At 25.3% G+C, this 23,863-nt stretch overlaps 2 protein-coding genes across 2 annotated transcripts; one reads left to right on the top strand and one right to left on the bottom strand.

Moving 5' to 3' along the window:
* Positions 1 to 5,018: 5,018 nt before the first annotated feature.
* On the top strand, positions 5,019 to 7,326 carry LOC112597114 (uncharacterized protein PB18E9.04c-like). Its single transcript, XM_025343040.1, has 2 exons — positions 5,019 to 5,098; positions 5,182 to 7,326. The coding sequence occupies exons 1-2, from the start codon at positions 5,048 to 5,050 to the stop codon at positions 7,210 to 7,212; spliced, it is 2,082 nt and encodes a 693-aa protein (XP_025198825.1). The 5' UTR covers positions 5,019 to 5,047; the 3' UTR covers positions 7,213 to 7,326.
* A 3,508-nt stretch (positions 7,327 to 10,834) lies between these two features.
* Positions 10,835 to 12,751, bottom strand: LOC112597125 (pollen-specific leucine-rich repeat extensin-like protein 2). The gene is made up of 2 exons (XM_025343051.1): positions 12,610 to 12,751; positions 10,835 to 12,084 (listed from the first exon to the last, which is right to left on the bottom strand). The coding sequence occupies exons 1-2, from the start codon at positions 12,664 to 12,666 to the stop codon at positions 11,071 to 11,073; spliced, it is 1,071 nt and encodes a 356-aa protein (XP_025198836.1). The 5' UTR covers positions 12,667 to 12,751; the 3' UTR covers positions 10,835 to 11,070.
* Between the last annotated feature and the right edge of the window lie 11,112 nt (positions 12,752 to 23,863).

The following is a 23,863-nucleotide window of genomic DNA, read 5'->3' as shown; positions in this document are numbered from 1 at the left end:
TGTCCGACTACACCTATACATAAATGCCTCTAAATTTGCATTCACAATTGATGAGCGCAATCTACTTTTAATGATTTTTAACTTACTTGAGCTTTTTTCATAGTTAACCTGACTAAAAGACATACTTTGTTTTTCAATAGCTGGCCTTTTTATATGCACTCATAGATTATGTTTTGGAACATTTTGTCATCAAAACTTGATGCATGAAACAAAACATAAAATAAAATATATATTTGTCAATTTGTCAGTACACACGTGATACGTTTATTTACTGTAATGTAATAATTAGACATATTTATAGCGTAATATGATATATTTTAACCTTTCAAAATTCCAACATCCCAGACCGACCCATAATCTTATAATTTTCACCGGCCTAGGAAGATAAATCTCCCTACAACACCTCTAGCCAGTACGTTACTGCTGTAACTTGTAAGGCCTGAAGTAATGAAGAAATCGCATAACCGTTTTAAGGATTTTATTATTCACACTAAAAGTATTTATTATTATTATTTTTTTTTTTTTTTGTCAATGAACTATACATCTCAACCATTATAAGACGATTAATAATTAAAAATTTTTTATTGTTTTGGTTATTTAAAAATATAGGTACAAGATATAATAATATGAGACGAATTAAATTAAATCGACGTGGAAGCAGGAAATAATTTAATATTTGGTCAGATTTCATGTTAAACGGACAACGTGCGGCGTGATTAAAACGTACTTAATCGGTAATTTAAATTTGTTTTTATGATTTAACGTTACACGAGTTTCAACGGAGCGTATTAATTTCACAACGATATATTACACTGACACATACATATCGGCTATCGTATCAAGTTCACTCGACAACCGACTCTCAGATAGTGAGACGGAATTAAACGAACACGGTCATTTAATACGGTGTATTATAATATTTTAATCACATAGCTATATTACGAATTCGTTATCGGTAGATATAATAGATAGGTATGCTATGTTTACCACGTGTGTACATACCGTTTGCTTGGTTCGCATTAGTCCAATTTTCCGATTTTCGTGAGCCCAATTCAAAAGGATCAAATGAGTGATAACTATTAAATGTTTGCTATATTGTAATAATTACGGACAAATTTGTACAGAGCAAAATTTTCGTCTACTTATAAAAATATTTTATCGGCTTCTTTTCGTTGCACACGAAATGAACTATACGTATGGTTAGATCAATTCCGTTTGTAGTCACATAAAAAATTATAATATACATTTATGTGTAGGACAACTATTTTAATAGTAAAAAATATAATTGTATTGATGTATTATATGTATTGGTAGAAACATTATAGTTATTTCAACTATACAGTTTTTACTATACTTAATTTAAAAAAATTAAATTTTTAATAAAATATAAAGTTAGTAGGTATACAGTACACTGTAGTAATTTACTTTTAAATTGTAAATTTTTATTAAATTTGGTATGGTATGTAAAGCACCATAATACATGGTATTTAATAGTATTCTACTAGGAAATTTTTTTTTATACCTATGCTTCTAACTAAATAACTACTTATTTCATTGTAACTGCAGTGTGGTCCGCGTTTAGAATATTTTTGTTATTCACGAAACACAATACCTAGCATCATTTAGATAGAATTATTTTAATAATCATAAAGTATCACATTTATTAACAACTTAATCACTTGGTGAAGTTATCGAATATTTTAATCTATTTTATTTGCAAGGTTATTATTTAATACCAACAAGAATATTGTTAAAATTTTGGGTAATCTTAGACATTAGCCAACGCATATTTGATAATGTCATAGTTATTATTATAATAGTGATCAATGATCACAATTTTTTCTTATAATATAAATAAATAAATAATTATAAATTAGGTATTTAATATTAAAATTTGAAATATTCTTTATTAAAAATAATTAAATTCAAGGTACACATTAAACGTTACATTAACACGCATATAAAATACGTATTGTGTGTAAGGGGTTGTAAAATTCTAAGTTGTAACCATTTCCAATGGATTGGGTAAGTTTGAGTATAGTAGGTACTAGCTTTACTATATTAATCTTATCGCTGTAAGTGAGGTAAGGTAACACATAAACGCTTTTAGTTAAGTAATATTGAAAATCTTATATAAGTAATACATTCTAAGAAATTTCTCTTAAAAAAAAAAAAAAAATGATTTTGTTCAGGAACTTTGAAGGGGGAAGGTGATGCAAATGCATCACTTGAGAAAATTTTTTTCAACGATTTGAACTTTTAAAATAAAAAATTAAGTACAAAAATGTTTTCCTAATTAATAAATTATGTCCATTAATTACATTCAAAATAGTAATTATTAAATACTTACTATGAAAAACTGTTGTATCGTAGTATTAACGTAGGTAAACAACCATGAGAAAATGGAAATACAACGCGTCAATTAATTTATTTATTTTGGTTATTAATGATATCATTATTATTTGTGTATTAATCGTTGCTTGTGATACATTGTTATGGGTACGTCATGTTTGAGCAACGAGTTATAATATATTGGTGTATATAAATAATGTATTATAATTTATAATAGAACATAATTTAAAGTTGATTAATAATTAATATTCATTTAAAAAGGTAAGAAAATAAAATAATTTTGGAACAGCAAATAAAAGAAATTATTGACGAGTTTGAATTGAGTTCTAGTTGGTGGACATTATTTTTCAATTATTGATATGTGCGTAATGTAAATAAGAAATTATATTTTCTTAGATCTAATAAACAAAATAAATTGATATGTTTTATAAATGATGGTATTTTATCACTGATGTGTAAAGATTTCATATTAATTTAGGGTAAAAGGCATTCCTGCTTATCTACATTTTCGATACAAAAATCTATACATTTTTATGGTTATAAATTATTAAAATGAATACCCAGACAAAGTGTAAAACGTAAAGTATAGTGTAGCGAATTTTTTTAAAAACGTTTTCAGTAACTTAGGGACTAACTTTATGCTTTTATTTAGTAGAAATGTACTTCTTTAGAGATAAATTATGATTATGTTAACTATGCAATAATTTTAAAATCACATATAATGCTGTTAAAATAATATATTACGGTTTATGAGGCACAATAGCAATGTTAAATTTTGGTGCTATAAATATGACAAACAACTTCTTTAATAATAGTCACTAATAGGCTTTAATTAAAGTATCCGATTTGTAATGATTAAAAAGTTCTTTATAGATTGTAATAAACAATGAAATATTATTTAATAGTTTATGCTTATTATAGTCTCCGTTTAATATTAATTAGTATTATATACTACTTTTTAGTTTCTAGATGTCTACGGAACACTATTATGTCGTAATAAATGTCAATTGCAGCGCAAATTCTATTTCTGCGAAAATATTACATCATTAAAATTTAAAGTTGACTGTGATTAGATAGGTTCATGCATTTTGTTTTCTACATTTACTGTACTCAATGCTGTGATGCTGTCAAAATTAAACGTCAAGCTGTAGTTGTTAGTTGTTACAAAACATTCTACATCACTTTATTTAAAATTATTTCACGTCAATTATAATTGTCTATACTAAATATTGATGTTAAATGTATTAAATATTATGTAAGCGCAAATAATTTCGAAAATCCAATTTGTTTAATAACGTTTTTTTTGAATAAATCTTAGAATATCATTTTTAAAGGCGTTCGTTTAAATTTAACAATGCAGGGATCTATACTAAATAGTATACATAGTGTTTCCTTTATACTGATATCATCTTCAGAAATAGTAAGATGCTTTTTTATCTTCAAAAGCACTAAAATACTTTTATCTTCAAGACATGATGTATAATATTTTTGCTAATTTTTTACTAATTACTTACTATGGATGTTTTAATTTTTTTTTTTAATTTTTTATAAATGTTGATAAAAATGACTATGCTCGAAGTATTTTAAAAATTTAATACAAGGTTAGGTTCTTCATAAGTAAAGTTGTGTGTATTTAATTATTTGAAAAATCATAAAATTATTTATTGTAATTACTAGTTCTTAAAAATTAAACACAAAATACTTTATTAATGTTTTTACTAAAACTTAAAAATATCAAAAATACATAATCACAATATTTTTTTCATAGATATTTCAATTTCAAATTTTGGCTTAATTGGATATTAAAAAAAAAAAAAAAAAATAATAATAATAATAATATATATTTATAGTTATTTTGTTGTAATTAAAAAAAATGTATTATTATATGGTTTAAAAATTTTATTATAATATATTATTATTTAAGCAGTTAAAACTTTTGCGCACAATGAATATTATTATTTACTACACACAATGAAATTTTCAAAATATTTAGATTAATTTTAAGCTATATTTTATACAACTTACCTATTTACACCGTTTTAATGTGTAATGCGCATCGTGTTAACTTATAAGTTTTAGTTAATAAGAGTAATTATTATTAGTTATTATTACAAAAAAAAATGTAATTTGTTTTTGGAAAAAATTAGTACAAACTACCGTATTACTAATAAAGAGATAAATTACTAATAAAATATCTATGAAGTATAGGCTAATAGATTGTTTACACTTAATTATTATTTTATTAGTAATAATTTATAATATCATTTAATTTAAATTTAATACATATGTAACAACGATCTACTCAATAAAAAGATACAGTAACTCCCACAATACATTAGCGTTTGTCGATTATTTATTACATTTTTACCTATATTTTATTTTTATAAATAAAAAAACAATCGTAATTATTATTATCGTTATTAATTTAATATTAAATTTGATTATCAGTTGTATCCTTGGTTTAATCTCTATTGTTTTAGTTTTGTATAAATATATGTATATTTTGAGTTATTCCACAATTATATTTGACACCTTGATAAAAATAATGTTTAGTGGATATCTTTTTGATGTTATAATAACGTGCTTAGATAACAATTATTTTATCGATATTTAATGGTATATAAACCCTAGAAAATACGATTTATTGTAACAGTATATGTGCTACAGAATAACTGTGTACGACTTAAATAATATTATGGCTGGTTTAAAGATTTTTATCACAGTAGCTTTGACGTTGGTTGCTAAGGTAATGAATACTATATGATTTTTAATTTTTAAATATAAAATAACATTACATTTTAATAAGATATTTTATTTGGTGTGATTTAGGATGGTGTATTTTCATGTTCATTACGAAGTCATAAACATGGTTCATCACAACCATGCTGGTCTCCGACGTCTAATTCTACTTCTTCACTAAACCTCACACCGGTTTCGAAGCCAAATACAATATCTTCTCCTTGTGATTCTTCAGCTAGTCCGAGTTCTTGTTCATCGAGTGTTCATGCAAATGGATCACCCATATCTTCTACACCAACCCTTTCTCCAGATTTGTCTTCGTCGGGATCAACACCATTAATACCACCCACGCCACCAGCGCCTTCTAATGTTACAACCATTTTAAAATCTATAATTCAAATGTTATCGTCTCCAGCATATTCCAATGTACAGGTAGATGGTAAAGCACCAACTTCTGATAATTCAATTTTACCCTCTTCATCTACATCGAATGCAGCACAGTTGCCTGCTTCTGTTTCAAAGCAACATACAACATCTTCAGCATGTGCCTCAGACTCCTCAAGTTCTTCAAGTATTTTACCAAATCCGTCGTGTAATTCAGTCCAGTCTATTTTTAGTACTGTTTCGATACCAAAGTTGTCATATTCACCATCAACACCGCCTACTATTATTGATACAGACATCATACAATTTTTACTCAATGTTTCGTCTTCAGTTCCATCATCTTCATATTTATCTAATACTAAGCCGACGCATTTATCACCACCATGTCATCTATTTACGTCAGCGTTAAACAAAAACGTTGTTCCAGGTACAAAATCATGTGCTATATCACACCATGTTGCGCCTTCGTTGAGTGTATTACCAGGTGTGACGCGCGGTTCATCCTCGCCGCCTTATCATCCAGTTCATGGAGTATTTCCAGTACCAGCTTCTGGCAAACCTCCAGCATCATTTATAGAACATGAACTAGAAACAGCACCTGAAGAATTTCCAGCTGCAAGTAATGTGCCAGTTTCAATACCAGTAGTAACTTCAACGTCTACTCCACCTTCATTTGCTGGTTATAACCCAGTCTTTATAAATCTTTTACTAAAACTAATACAATCCGCTCAATCACAAGCGGTTTCTTCTTCTCCTTTAACACCTACTAAAACCTATGATATACACATGCCAAACGTAACTCCTGTATCTGTTTTGGATAAAAAGCCACATACTATTTCACCTGCTTGTGCATCATCTTCTGAATCGTCTAGTTCTTGTTTATCAAATGTATTAAATAATCAGTCAAATAGTTCGATTTCTCCTTTTCAACAAATGCTGATCTCTTTAACACCTCCACCTGTTTCAAGCATACCTTTTGGCTATAATCCAGAATCCATGAAACTAGTCATTAAACATTTAATATCTAACAACATTTCTACTTCAACTTCATTGTCGTCATTATTTCCACTTCTTCAGCTTAAATTAAATGCCACTCCAACCGTTTCTTCTACCCATAATCCAATACCAACGTCTACTTTTAATAGACCATTATCCGATTTAAATCCTAATGTATTCAATTTATCGTCGAATAATACATTTGATTCTACTTCTGGTTCTAAAACCAATCAAAATACATCGATTACTAATAATCAAGATCTCGCTATTATTTTAATGAAGCTTTTTAGCGCTTCCAATGCTTCAAAAACGTCCTTTGTTCCTTGTTCACCATCATCAAACTCATATTCCAGCTCCACGTTAAATACTACTTCAATTTCACCTGTTCCTTGTATACCACCAGTTAGCTCATTGTCAGATATTTTAAGTAAATTCTCCAGTCTTAAACCCGTTTCAAAACCACCTTTACCTAGTATAATCTCAAGTCCCATTATTACACCATTATCAAATGTAAAACCATTATCGGAACAAAATTTAGCTATAACACCTACTTCGTATCCAATAACTCCGTCATCGGATATTAACCCATGTCGTTCAAAACACAAACGACTACCAAAATTGTCTAGTTCAACATTAACTGGTGTCAATCTATGCCTCAAAAATGTTAAACGACCGCATACACCACATTTACCATTACCATGCTCACTATCGCCTACTAAATTAAGTTCACCCGCCATATAATTAAATTAAATTATATTTAGTATACTATTTTATATTGAACTATACTGACTGTTATAACAATTGTTTAAAGTTATATATATATATATATATATGTTAAGATCAATTTTATTATTTTGGTATTATTATGTAAAATAATTGTTATAAATTATAATAACGATTTAGTATATTTTTGTTTAGATATAATATTATGTAAAATAATCATAAATTTGTTAAACTTATTTTTTATTTAATCATGTTATTTATTATGTTTGAAATAAAAGTTACAACCAGGAGTATAAAAAAAAATATAATTTATCGTTCCAAATTATTATTATACTTAAATTTTATCTAACCTTTGGTAAGTTTATTTTGAATTAAATTTAATTACAAATAATAACTGTTTTAAATATTTAAAAGGAAACGGTTAAAATATTAGTTAATATAAACTGTATATTATTAAAGCTATACATTAAACTGCAAAGGGTTAAATAAACAACTTGATAATAACACCAATTATTTGGTAATTTAATATAATATCAATATAATATAATTGTAACGATTGTTCAATAGGTATGGTACTTAACGTGTAACAGTTATTAGCAATTATATGTAGCATTAGTATAGTAATATGACTACTGTAAGATAATATATCATATAATACCATAAATTAAAAAGAACCATATTATTATCAAAGTATTATATTTTATAAATAAAAAAAGAAAATTATACAAATGCTCAAGAAAAATTTGCTTTATACAGAAGCATTTTACTTTCTAATTTTCAAAATTTCAAAATGGTTTTTAAATTTATTAATTAAATAAATTATATTCATGTTTTTAATTATTTGATTTAAATTTAACCTGTTTTAAATTTTATCATACCTCAAGATTGACATTTTTTTTTTTTTTTATCAATGCTTCACTAATAAAAATGAATGTAAACATGAGTTATTTTTTTAAAAAAACACTTAGCGTTTTGTAATAAGCATTATACCAAGTTATATAAACTACAAACATTTTTATTCAACTGTAAGACAACAGTTATATTTATTTCACGGATTTATATGCACAAAAACTATAAAGTATTGAGACGTGCTACATAAATATGTATTAAAAATTATGAAAATAAGTATTAAATATAAAAGTATATGTATTACATAATATAATAATAAAAATAATATCTAAACATTTTTAATTTTAATTGGTACAAAAAGATAAGTTTATAAATAGGTACGAATTAAATTTTACTCGTTCAATAAATAAACGAATTTTAACGTTTCTTTAAAAAAAAATAATTTATACAGATGATTATTTAGGTAGATATAAGCGCCTTTTCATTCTTTATTGTTAAAATTTAATTATTATGCGGTATTCAATATTTTTATTGGTGAAACTATAATACGTCTTGTTCGTTAATAAATATTTGTAAATTAAAAATAATTTTTTAGAATCATTAAAGTTGTTGACACATACTTAAATAAGCTTTATATTAATCTTGATAAATAGTCTTGATAAATTTTATCACATTGAGTTTATCCGTTTAAATACTTAATAATACTTTATTAGTTTTGAGTATCTAATATTTTTATTTCCGTGTTATTAGAATAGGGGCGGACTGGGTCAATATTTTAGGCCGAGAATTTTTTTTTGTCAAATCAAAAATAAACTGGCAAAAATAATTTGGATAATTTGATCATAACTCATAAGTATGTGAAAAATATATTAATGATGAAAAAAAAAAACCTGTATTTAAAAAAAAATAATGTGTTCAACATTTAAATCAGATATAAAATATACACATATTACACATATTATAACATATGTTTAGATAACACATTTTAATGTACTACCTATATTAATTTAATATTAATATTTTTTTACATTATTCGGTTGTTTTTTTCTTTTTCGTAATATCACTAATATCCTCAATTATGGCTATGATATTTTAATCTCATTTAACGCAAACAAATAAAATAAAACACGGGATTACGTTACATTACATCATTGTATTTGCTGTCCGCGAAAAGTGTGAGTGAGCATCAGCACCAGTACCGTAGTTGTTATTAGTTATTACGAGTATAAAAAATAATAATTTCAGTTTATTAATAAATCCCTATATTATAGGGTATTCGCTCATCATGTATATTTATATCTGTATGTATATTTCGTACATCGTATAAATTTTCTGAACGAAATATAAAGTAGTTTATCAAGAATACACTTGATCGCTTCATAATACTATTAAAGATAATTAACAAAAATCTAAAAGGAATAAATATAAAGTTGCATACAAACCTATGCTCTAGATCTCTAGTCATTGCTCATAAACACTATAAACTATTTTTCAGTTTTTAGTTTATTGTAGTATAAAAATATATTTTACTTAAAAACATTTTGATCGTGTTAATATTTTTTAATTTAAAAAACAACTCATGAGTTATGATGAATACAGTATTTCATTTTTTAACTTTTTTTACTAAGATTTTTTTACCAATATAATATCAAAAAATACTATAAAAAGTCTGAAGTTTTATTAATAAATTATTCAAAACGATTGGTTTGAACAAGAGTACACAGGTGATTCTTTTTTTAGTATCTATCCGGACTATAATGTTCTTTGTATAAATGGACTATAAATTATAAATCTGTATAGTATGTACATACACTATGAAGTATAACATAATATACAATTAAAATGATTCAATTTAATACAGATATGTTTATTGTATTTTGTATTTATAATTTAAGATATCTAGTTTGAGTAAAAATTAATTTTTTTGTAAATTTTATAGTTCATATTTAATTTGAAAATAGTAAATAAGATAAACCTAATATATTTTAGTAGGTACCTATATAACCTATATAAATATATTATACATTTATTGAACTCTTATAATGAATGTCTAAAAAAATGGATTTCATGAGATTTAAATTATAAGCAGATTACAGAATATAAATTTATATCCACAGTAGTGTATATTTTATAGGTGTACAGAATATGTGCTATAAAACGTACGTTATAAAAAACACATGTTTTGTGTAGTCGGTGGAGGTACTTTTATAAATCTGTATTAATGAATTATTTTAAATTTAGGGCTTTAAGATAACAATTGTAAGTATTATTTTAAAGTGTAATGTGTTTATAATATATGTATATATAGAGCGAATATATATCAAAATATAGAAAACATATAGCTTATATTTTTTTAACAAACAAATTATACACTCATCGTTACTTATTATTTATTCTTAACTCGTAAGCACTAACCAGTGATTTTTATCAGTAGCTTACTATATTTTTATTTAATGAAATATTTCAACACAATATATGTATTTAAACTTTATAATATGTATACATTAATAATTTAAGTTCTAAAATTGATAACATAAATAAGTAATTTAAATTAAATTGTCTGTTTAATTAACAAAATATATTTTCATTATTATATATGAATTAATATATACAAATAATTTGTAACAGTTTTGGTACTCTGGATAGGTAAGTATACTCACGATAAAATCATTTAGGCAATCATTTAAGATAAAAAATATAACTTCAATTTTACTTAATTAAAAAAAATATATATATTTGTAAAGCATAATAATATATTATATGTGTATCGCTAATACACTATTATATGGAGTACTCCACCAAATAAAAAATGAAAATTTAATTTCTTAAATATCTACATTTTTAAAAAAAAATGTATTTAATAAGACACTTTAGTCAATAACTATACATTACAAATACATATTTGTACTAAACTATATTATATAAAGTGTATAATATATTAAGCTATATACATACGAAAGTCAAAAATGTACCAAGTATGTTTAAACTATAGACGGAGAACATATTGTAACTGTTGTTGATTTTAATTTATACTATGCTTGGCGTCGTAGTGTTGGACTGAGGTTGCGATAGCGGTGCTAATGATTCGACGGCGGAAGCTGACGCGGAAACCGAATCGGCGGCCGGTACAGTGTCCGAGACCGTCGCTGCAGGGCTCCTTTCAGGTTCTAACGTAGAACCGGAAGTTTTTTGTGGAACGATAGACGAGTCAGATGATGAGTTGATAGAAGCCACAGCAGCAATGACGGCCGACCCGGAATCCGATGACTGAGCTACAGCGTTAGTAGATAAGTTATTTAGGTTCGTCGCAGATGTGGTCGATGGCTCGGTGATGACAGGTGTAGTTTCTGATGAAGATATTGATTGTGGGACGTTGATAGGTACTGTTGTTGCTGATTCTATTACTGTTGCTGCTGATGCTTCGATTTTAGTGTTTGTTACCGTGACGACGCCAGGGGGTGGAGAAGTGATATATGCCGCCGGAGTGGGTGTCAAAGGAGGATGTAAACGGTCTGAAGGGACTGCAGGATTTATTAGATCGGAGCCGGGTCCTGAAACAGACAACAAAAGTGAAAGGAGCTGTTGTAGTTCAACCGGGCTAATCTGCGGGTTAGGCGTTGGAGGATAAGGAGTAGGCGTTAATAGTACAGGCAAATTTGCAGGCATAGGATGGTGTACGGACGAGCTCAACGGCGGCAACGGTAGCCGATGTGGTGGTTCCTGTGTAGCTAAATACTCGAGCAAAAGATCAAAAAAAATTTTGTCGTTATTGGAAATACCAGAAACAGGCGTTAAATATTGCGGTTTTGTGACCGGCGGAGATGTGATTACAGGAGCTGGAATTAGCTGTGAAGATTTAAACAAACCGGGTGAAATACTTGAAATTTTGTTTAACGCGTTGGAGGGTTGCAGTCCGAGTGTCGGTGTCAAACATGAAATCGGTGTGTGTCGCAAGTTTGGAAAAGTTGGATCGGCGGCACCCGGACTAGAACATGCAGCCTTTTCTTTGTGATTTCGCAGTGTACACGAATGGACGCCATCCTATTTAGACAAACAGTGAACAATATTATAAAACGATAAAACGTTATAAAGTAGTATTATTTAGTTAATTTAACATAAGTTAATCCATGTTTTAGTTAACATTTTTGAACATTTTTGTTTTTACATAATTTTAAATCATTAAAAACATTTTTCTAAAAAAAAAAAAATATATTTTCACCTTTTTTTAAGTGACAACGTGAATTTGTTACAACTAAACTTTAAATACCTATAACTAATAAACTAATAGTCAATTTGATTTTTTAGATCGAAATATTTTAAAGAATATTTTACTTTGGATTATGAAGCAAAAAAAAAAAAAAACAAACAATAATAATGTATATTGTCATTCAAAAGATTAAAAACATAAAAAAAAAAATAATAAAATCAATAATTTTTATCAATAAAGTCGTTTTGTAACGACTTAAAATGATATAAAAGAAATATTTTCAAAAATATTAGCGTTTTCTGAAATAATGAGTGGTTTACATTATGAATGGATCATCTAGCAATATTAGTAATAAATACCTGCACGATCTGCAACGACACGACTGCTGCTAAAAAAAATGTCAAACTAGACATCATTCGTATAGGTAGTATAGAAAATATTGTTTAAATGGCATACGACAGAGTTCTGCAACGCACTAACTGATTTTCTCGATTGAACTCATTTGGGTTTATATAGGTATCTGCCGTTAAATGTCGATAACACAAACGTAATCGCGGCACGTTACCGCCACATCAAATAGATTATGTGATTTTATGTTCATATAAAATAACATTTCAATAACAAGGTATCAAATATACAACAATCGGAAATAGGAATGCAGGATATGATGGTGAAGAGATAGAGGTACACGCATTTATATGATACTCTGAGATACTCGCGAGATTATATTATGCCTATCAAGCAGTAAGTATTTTTTCTGATTTTCCGTAGTGCACATTTTTACATTTGAGTTTAATTACTATCGATTATGGGATAAATGGTGAATGTTTTTTTGGTTGCATAATTTTATAGTACTATATAAAGGTGGTGCATACCTTTTATTTTTCGTTGTTCACAAAGTGTGTCTCGCAGTACACACAAAAATAGCCATTGTTATAAAGGATAAAGCGCGTACCTACTTATAAAGTGTTAGTAATCTCATACGGTGACACGTTTTTTATACGCTAAGACTGGGACATTGTTGGAGGGCAAGCTATTTCGGTTGACATCGCTCAGTAATTAATTATCTAAATAATAGGGTATAGTGTATACGGTTATTATAAGTATAATATGGTAACGTGTTATATCATGTAGTATCACATGTAATGGCTAATTGTTATACTACATTAAAATATAATATATATATGTATCTATCGAAAATGCACAGTTTTTTTGAATTTCTATAGATTGTTGTATTATAATTTCTAAATTTTAAGTGCTTATTTAGGATTTGGTTTTGAATAAAATAATTTAATGTCTAATAAGCACGTTTTGAAATTTATTATTTTTATTTAAATTTAATTTATATAAATTATAAACAATATCTCATTCTTGAGAAAAGAATTAAACGCTTTAAATGTTTCATGTAATATGTATAATATATAATTAGCAGTTTTTAATGACTACGTTACCTGTGGTTCTTTTTTCCTTATACACTTAATATAATAATAATAATAAAAGAAAAAAAATCAAAACTGTTTATGTTTTATTAAAATTGTACTAGGCTTTAAGCTAAGAAATCTGGATAAAAAATTAATACACTTGCCACGTGAATAACTTACAATAATTACAATATATATAGGAATTAGGAACCTATCTATATTATGAAAATATAATTATGCCTATAGGCTATAACCTATACGATATTATACCTATGGTAGTTGTGTCGTATATCAGCTAATTGCATAAATGTATATTTATTAATTATAATTATGCGTTCTTTGAATCTACGAAGTTATAGTATCATACATTATTGAAAATAGTAATAAATCAAATATATAATGAACGTAACGTAATATTAAAAAAATTATTAAATTACAGTCTACATGATACCAAGGCACTCGTTATATCGACGCGCAATCCAACATTGCATAACTCTATTAAATTTGAAAGCAATGATATAATGAAAAATGATCGCATTTGATAACAATAGAATTCAGAGTGGAGAAAAAAATCATAGTTTTCGAAAAATAACAAAAATAATCAGTTACCTAGTTAAGACTTAAGACAACACATTTATATCATAAATCATAATACTATTATAAAACTAATCACAAATAGATAATTCATAAAATAAAATATAAACATGTATTCATGGCGTATAGTTAAAAATTGATAAAGTATTTTTAAATTACATTTGGATTACCACATGAATATTTATTTTTAAATTGTTAATTTATTGTTTGAAATTAAAATTTATATTAATTTTATAAAAAATAGTAAGTTCTCAATATCATCTAAAGAGTTTTCTCAAAAAGCTTTTCTTTTTTTTTTTTTAAATTTTATATACAATCTAATTAATATTACGAGATAATGCTAAACAATTAGATTAGACATTTGGTGTAGTAAAATATTCAAAATAAATTTCAGAAATTGACAAAGAGAATGTGAAGGGAATAATTTATTTAGTATTTTAAATAAAATATAATATAACATATAACGTTTATAAAACTATTCTTACATTTATATTTCTGATACACAATACCATACGGTTATCATTTGCTTATGAATAATATTGCTTATTTTTTATTTATTGTCAAACAATTATATTATTTAGTATCTAACTAATCGAAAATAGTAGTACCTATGATATATAATTTTTTATTTATATTTATAATTTGAAATAAGTAACACTCCTTTTTATTTATTTATTTTTTCTTTTATTAAAAATTGTTTAGATTTTTCTATACTCATAAGTTAACTATAATATTTTTTTAAATTGTATATTCTGATGAAAATTTATTGATAATGTTTATATGTTATGTAAAATATTGGAAACATCGTTTATTGTTTAATTATACTTAAAATATGGATAAACATAATGTCAATACAGTGGCATGCACTTAGGGCAAGTCAGCTAGGTTACCAAGGTAAGAACCTTAAAATTAGATAACAGAAATTCCATTGTATGATTTAATTACGAAGTATACTTAATATTTTACATTGTACTTCACTGATAAAAAATAAAAGATTATGTATTTTTGTATAGGCAATACACTGATAGGAATGTTCATGGTTTTGAAGACCTACGCCGTAAGTTTTACACGAATGAGAGAAAATAATTGTTGTTGTGCTTAATCTACCTATGTATTATTAATAAATAGTATCTTTTAATATTTTTTTAATAGTAAAAGAATTAAAAATTAAGAATAAATCGTAATTATACCTACGTTTCCACATCATGCAATGCCATAAAAAATTGAACTATAAATGCATAAAAAATTATTAAATGTTACTTTACGATAATCATTTTTTAAATTTTGGCAAGAAAACTAATAAGGAATTTTATATTACATTTTTAACGTCTAAAGTATTAAAGTTGAACATTTTATGATTTTAACTATAGAATAATATTAAAAAACTTTTATGATGTTGACTATTAAATTAATAAAAAACTAATGTGAATTTGAACTAACTTCTTATTTTTAATTGCAGTAACAACAGCTAATTAAGAACAACGTTAACCGACATATGACCGCCAGCGGTCATCTGTAATTCTCAAATTTTATACATTCGTGACCGCCGGCGCCCACGTTCATCATTGCTACCACACCACATGATCGCCGGCCACCATAAATTAACTTAGTTTTATATTATTAACTTTTTTATGTTTATTAATACAATAATATACCAAAATAAGGACGGTGGTATAGCAAGAATTATTACAATTTTTTGATAAAGGTACCTATAATACATTTTTTTTTCAATTTTTTTCAAATATATAATATATAAAAATTTGGAAAACATTGAAAAATATGTTTGGCGTATAACAAATATCTATTGAATGACCGTCGACGGTCATGTGACAGTCAACGTGTTTTTTCACGAAAAAAAAAAAATTGTCAAGTGCGCACCATTCTGCTGTATAATAAATATCGAGTGAGTTGATTAAATAGATGTGTTAAATTCGAGTTCTTTTTATTGAGCGGAAACGGGTGTCAGCCTATATCATAAAGTACTTATGTTTCATGAAATGTTTTTAGATAATGTGATTAAGATAATTTTATTCATTTTATTATTATAGTAAATTGATCCAATTATAGCCAAAAAAATTGCATTTAGTATATTATTTATATTTAATTATTATATGTATACCATATTACAATATTATTATTAACTAATATAAGTCAAAACCTCATTACCTACAGTAAAATAGTGTGAATTCGTTTATGTTATTAGGTACTATATGTAAAGTGATACTATCTATTTAAATAATATCTTTAAATTAATTAATATACATATTTTAAAAGTTTCATTGCGTAAGTAAATTGTATTATACATGTAAAAGTAACGTGACCTTAATTATTTTTCTTCAAATTGGGATACCTGTTCATTTTAATAAAAAAATCATATAATTTTGTGTAAAATAACAATTTTTTTATTGAAAAAAAAACATTTATTATTTATTTAAAAAACGACAAAAGAAAATGCAGTTAATATATTAATCGTAATAATAATAACAATAAATACTAAATAATAATACATAATATAATAATAGAGTCAAGCCCAGATTAATGGGGGCCAGGGGGCGCACGGTCACGGCGTACACTGATTTTGGGGGCTCATCTTTATTTCCAATATAATTATATATTTTTAATGCGTTTAAAATAGTTAAAAAAAATTATTTTAGTGGGTACAGTAGATAATTGATAATTATAAAATAAAATTGTTCTTAATTTTATAATACGAAAAATTATTAAATGATAATAAATATTAAAATAATTGATAGCGTATATAATTGGTAATAATTGATATTAAATATTCTTGATCGATTCGCATGAGGCGCCAGTATATAATAAAAATAATTTCTCAGCATTTTCCAAATTAACAAGAATAAAAAATAAATATAGGACAAGCCAAAATAAGAATAGTTTAACATCATTAATGTTATTGTATTTAGAAAATAATATTTTGCAATTGATTGATTTTAATGAAACTATTAAAAAATTTGTAATAGAAAAACCAAAGAAAAAATTTAAATTATTATTCTTTTTAACAAATACAGTATATATATATAACATGAATATAATAAATTATTATATAACTATTAATTTATATAGCCTTATGTATATTTTTTTTTGTGCTGACAAAATTACACAATAATAATATACAGTTTTTAAAATGTAGTGATACAATTTTTTTTTAATTAAAGTTGAAAGGGAGCCCACTAAGTTTATGAGGTGTCCTGAGACGCAATCTCGATCCTAAATCAGGGCTTGAATAAAGTACAATAGTAATTTTTATCTATAGACTGTGGACTATAGATTTTAGTATTTTACAGCATATATATATATTTATACGAGTATAGGTATGTATAAAGGTATACAGTATAAATTTATGATTATGATTTGTGATCAATAAATATCTACCAAAAGTCAAATTTTCTTAAAGCGGGACATTTTTAGGTTCTTTGGGGACAGCGGGACGTATGGTCAGTGGTCACGTTATGTAAATTTTATATTCTTATGAAAAATACTTTTAAATTATAACAAAATAATTAACATCGTTATACATAGCTTAAATATATTATTTTATCCAAATTCGAACTTAAAATGTCTATAAAAATGATTTATATTTATGTATTTTTTAGATTATTATTATTTGGTTCTATGATAAACTAATTACGTGAACATTTTTACTACATTTTCAAATCTTATATATATATATATATATATATAAACAAAAAAAAAACAATATTTTTTATGAATTTTCAACTATAAAATAGTTTTCAAATTTTTGCGAATTCAAAATTTTTAATTTAATTGCATGAAAAAAATTGTACCTGTGTCTTGTTATTTTAATATAGATATCTAAGAACAACTTATATGGGTTCTATATACTAAATTTTTAAATTTTTGTTAAAAAAAAAAAGTGTGAAAAATTTAAATTGTCCTAAAAATTTCAAAAAAGTAAAAATATTTAAAAAAATAAGCCACGTATAGAAAATTTAAATATAACTTTCATAGAGCATTCTTACTTCCTAGATAGGTATTCACGATTATTTATTTTTGAAAAACAAACAAAAAATAAAATAAATATGTTTGGTCAAATACTGATGTTAGGTACGTAAATATTTTTGTAATAGATAATTTTTTTTTTATAGATTTTCACAAATTTTAAGAAAATCACGGGAAATTTATACAATTTTTTACTCTTCTCAAGTATCAACTAGATTTATATTGTCATCAAAACCATTTTCTGCAAAGTCAGAGCTAAAAAGCGGGAACCAGACTATTTCCAAGGGCAGCAACAAAGTTTATAGTTTCTCAGTTTCTTAGTAATTCATAATTTGGGTTCGTCACGATTTCAGAAATTGACGGTATAAAATTAAATATTTTATCGACACAAAATGTGTTGAAATTTATGATAATGGGCACAGTGCATAATAATATACCTACTTACTGGTAATGATCAGTGGTCATATGATATTTGGGTGTTTATGATTACGGGCATAATGTATAATAATAAACTTATCTACTGGTAATGATCAGTGGTGGTATGATATCTGGTGGAAATGTGGAATGTGTATTTTCAATAAACAGATAACAACGATTCTATATTTAAATATTTTTAGAAAATAAAGTAGGTTTTAATATGGTATTACACTATCACTATAATAATAATTAATAATATTATGTTACTTCGAAACGTTTAAGTGGTTCTCAATACAAAACAATTTTGAAAGATGTATGCTTTATTTCTCCGTTTATTACTTCAAAATTTAAATTTAATCTCTTTATTAAAAGAGTTAAATAAAATTCCTAGTGTTCAACTGCTTGAAAACTTATGTCTTACTTGTTAAGTATTTTATTTACTGATTTAAATCAACGGAATACAAAGAAATATGAAGCAAAATCAATTTATAATAGAATAAAATTATTAAAATAAGTATTTATTTTAATTATTTGAACACCTCTTTTAGAAAAAATTGACATAACTTCAAATAGTTTTCAGTTAATTAATATTGATTTGAAGTATGTAATTTTCACAAACGATAAATTAGTGGGTTATACTATTATGTTTAAAAGCAGAGAAACAATTTCGAAATATTTTTAATGAAGCTATAGAAATGAATGGCATAAATACATTTTATTTGTAGGAAAATAGAACTAATTATTAGAATACATTTTTTTATGAAGAGCATTAGTTATACTTTTTTTCTGACAAAATGAAGTACGAAACATTTATTTCTATATTGAACGCATTAATAATTCAATTTAATAAAAAAAAAAGTAGAATATAAAGCTATACAAAAAATTTGGATTTTTTCAGATATAAAAAATGTTAAAAAATTATGTAAACTGCGGAAAAAACTTAAGTTTGTGAATTTTTATGTAAATGATTTAGAAGTAGAGAAACTGGTTTAATTTTAGAAATATATATCGAATTCCTTCATGGAAACTAAAAAAATGTAAGGAATGTTTAGATATTTCAATAATTCGTCGTTAAACACAACCATTCCTAACATTGTAATTGCATTGAAAATATTCATTTATATGCCGTGTTCTAATACAAGTGAGAAATCAAAAACTTTTTGCAATTATCATAACTTCATAAGTAAACGAAAAAACTTTAGCATTATGTATTTCAGATGAAAATGTTTAAAATGTGAGTTAAAATAAGTTAAATAGTATTAAGTTCATAAAACTCAAAGCTTAAAAAAAAAACATTTACATAGATTTATAAATTACTATTATTATTAAAATATATATGTAATAAAAAAACGATTTTATACATTGTTGATATTTATTGTAATTACTTACTACTTACGAACTAAATTGTTTGTTTATTTACTTTCATTGAATTGTTTATTTGGAAATTACTATACAAAGAACATGATATGATCAAAAATATCATATATAATGTTTACAGTAAAAAATGTCTCATTATTTATTACACTAATTTAATAAAATATTAATTTTAAATCTATACCAAGCAATTATATTGTTGTTAACATTGCTAAGATAAAAGAGTTAGATATTTGCAAACAATTTTTTTTATTTTTTGTCTAAATGTTTTAAAATCTTTCCCTTAAATCATATTAAATTGTTTACATATAACCAACTAGCTGACCCGGCCACGCGTTGCTGTGGCTAAAGTTTTTGTTATATTACATTAAGAGGAACAATAAGAGAACATCAGTCACGAAGTCCACTATGCTTTTTCACACAGATGGTATTTGTAAAAAAATATGGTGATCTCCTTATTTGACTTTCTACTACTATAACCCTTTGGTACAATGGATGTAATACGTTTGACTTTGTTCAACATTGTCTGCGCTCAAAATAGTTTTTTTTAAATAAAATTTTTTATTTAAAATAAAAAAAAAATAAATAAATAACGACTAAATTCAAATTGAATGTATCTAATTTACACTTAACAGTGTACTCAATGATGAGGTACACTTGAAACCACTCTATGCGTCAGATGGAATTTTCCGATTTGTTTTAAACCTGTTTTCCCTACTCCGCTAGACGTAAATATAGTTAGACAAGTTCATGTTGTATTCGTTTTTAACTATATTTCTACATATACATTATTTATTGTACGAACCAGTTATCTACATAATAGGTACATCTCGTTTATATATAATTACCTCTTGAACTTCGATAGTCAGTGTAGTCGTACTACATGAGTGGACTCCAACAAAAACGTTAAAAATAACATAAACCTACCGTGCGTAAGTGAAAAACGTCATATTCCACTTCCCCGACCACTACAGTTTTGGACGCATCACGCATACCATATGCTAATTATTCTATGAATGTACTCACTATAGCATTCTATAGCTAACTACAAGTTAGCTACAAGTTGTATAATACTATTATCTCTTGGAGATTTATAATTATTAATATTTTAGTACACCCAGTGTAATAAAATATCAATAAGGCTCTTAAGTTTAGTACCTTTATTCGACATGACATTTGATGCGAAAACTAAGGTTTTACTTAGGTATTTACATCCATTTTATAGATTTACCAAAATCACTCGCTTTGTTCTTGATTAATTTATCACGACAGCTTACGAACCCCTTGATTGTTAATTTCATAATTTTATTTAATCAATAAACAATTAATAGGTATTATTTAAAATTAAATAGATCACACTTTACTAATAATTTATAATTTTTTTGATCATCTTTGTGTTTTATAAAATAAATATAAATAATAAAAAACAAATATTTCGTATTTTACTTTTACTACTGGTATACCTATTGGTATTGGTATTATAAATAAAAGTACACAATTAATACGAATAAAAATAAATAAATATTAGTTAAATATGTTACCTAAGTAAAAAATCAATTATAATAATTATTTGTTAACTATCTAAAGAAACTAAAAATTGTTAAATTTGTCAATAAAACATTATGATCTAACAAAAACATCAATATAACGTTACATAATAATATGTTAGTGACGTACACGAATCATTGCGTAAAAAATAATTATTGCTCTTGAAGCACGCATAACAAATAAAAATTTTCATAATAATTAATCTAATAATATTCCTATTTTCTATTGTGTTATATTTAATTAAACTCAAAATATTACGTGTCTGCGGCAGTTTATATACTGTGTAAAGTATATAAATATAATATACATTGTAAATACCTATATTTGTAAGTCATATACAGTTCTATTATCACATAACGTTATACTAATTGTTTTAATAATACGAGTAAAATTATTTAAAATACATAAGCACAATTTTTTTTTATAAGCATTTAAAATTCAAATTTTAACTAATTTCGTAAAAATTGTGAAAATTGGTAAGTTGTTTTGCAGTTGAAAACTTATATGCTCATTTTTCTAGCTAAGGTTTGAAAATTCAATACAAAGTTCCATATAAGTAATTTATACTGAAACAAAAATATTTAAGAATATATAAGTTAAATTTTTTTATAGAAATTTTAGGTTCAAAATTGGATTCAAAAACATTATATGTATAGAAATATGAACATTTTATGTATACTATTACATTTTAAATACATAATGATATTTTTAAACGTGATATTTTTGGAAAAATTAATTCTATTAATAGTATAATAAATAATTATTTTATCTCATAGCAGTCATAGCAATATAATAAATCATAACAGAGATACAGGTACTTATAGTAATATAGGCTGATAGATTGTCTCCTTTCAGAATCGTATTTTGTATACAATGATAAATCATTTAATTCGAACTTAAAAAATCTATCATGGTAAGTAGTAACCAACTCGAAACTTTTTATAGGTGATACTGATTTGACCATTTTCTTTTAACTCTTTATTATAAAATAAATTACTAGTACGTTCAATTGACACTGAATTTCGGTTAATAGCATAAATAACATATTTTACCTCTTCGAAATAATTCCTTTAATGAAATATTGCTTTTATCCATTATAATATGTACATTGTATACCAATAAATTAATATCAGTTCTGGAGATAAACTCAAAACGAAATATATTTCTTTAAAAGTATTTTAATGTGAAAGCGCTTTTAAAAATACGATGCCTAGTATATTATGAAATTAATCAATCAACGTTTTGATATTTTTCTGTTATGATTTCAGCTACTCTGTGTTTTCCATGAACTATGTAGGTACTTACATATAGTTACATGGAATAATTTATGACAAATAATAAATTTTAAAGCTTCACCAAATTTCACCTTGTACAGAGAAGCATCTGTTACATAGTTACATACTTAATTCTTATTATAATAATTTTTAATGAAATATTTTGTAAGACCAAAAAATATTCATAAAATCGTTAAATAATTTTAAAAAAATTGCCTTTTGTAACTATTAAAACAATAGCTTTTGTATATTCTTCAGACAATAATTTTCCAATAATGAAACTAGCGACATATTATCCTTGTACGTCAATTGTCCCGTCGATTGAAAATACCTATATAATGAATAACAACATAGATCAATGATTCCCGATGTAGGCGTACTGCCCCTTGTGGGCTTTTTTAATTTTTAAAGAGGCGCTAAGGGGGGACGATTCTACTGTGACTTTCATTTTTATTTTTCATAACTTATTTCAATGAAAAGTACCTATAGATAAGTGATAACTACGCACAATCAAAAATAATTTAAGATAATATAAGTACCATAATTAATAAGCAAGCACATTTGATAAAATATGATAAATTTTTATAAATATAAACAAAAAAAAAATTAAATGTTTAATAATAATAAGTAAATTTTGATTTTATAAACAAGACGTGAGCCACATTTAATTATGACGAGAGTCGCAAGTTTTCTACCTCTACTATGTAACATAATATATATTATATAATACCTATATAATATTCAATATTAAATCAATTAAAATATTGTCATTGAAAATATTTTCCTACATCATTAAACAAATTGTTTCGTAATTGTGCTAAATACGTATGCTCTAAATAAAATTAATTGGAATTGTTACAACGTGAAAATAACACGGTAATTATTTGATAAATGATAACTAATATGTACACACATTAAATTTACAATTTTATTTGAATCTTCTGACTTTTCCGTGGTTCGTCACTTAGCAGCGTGATACGTAGAAGAATAATATATATATATAC

The sequence above is a fragment of the Melanaphis sacchari genome, unplaced genomic scaffold, assembly GCF_002803265.2.
Source record: "Melanaphis sacchari strain LSU unplaced genomic scaffold, SCAv2.0 Contig37_pilon_pilon, whole genome shotgun sequence".
Taxonomy (NCBI): domain Eukaryota; kingdom Metazoa; phylum Arthropoda; class Insecta; order Hemiptera; family Aphididae; genus Melanaphis; species Melanaphis sacchari.
Note: the sequence above shows the minus strand (reverse complement) of the source record. Positions and strands in the feature narration are given on the sequence as shown.

Bases quoted from the DNA above. Each gene is read 5' to 3' on its own strand.
- LOC112597114 (XM_025343040.1), top strand. From the start codon at position 5,048: ATGGCTGGTTTAAAGATTTTTATCACAGTAGCTTTGACGTTGGTTGCT. The intron at 5,099-5,181 runs GTAATGAATACT...GGTGTGATTTAG, and splicing joins CTTTGACGTTGGTTGCTAAG to GATGGTGTATTTTCATGTTC.
- LOC112597125 (XM_025343051.1), bottom strand. From the start codon at position 12,666: ATGATGTCTAGTTTGACATTTTTTTTAGCAGCAGTCGTGTCGTTGCAG. The intron at 12,085-12,609 runs GTATTTATTACT...TTGTCTAAATAG, and splicing joins TGTCGTTGCAGATCGTGCAG to GATGGCGTCCATTCGTGTAC.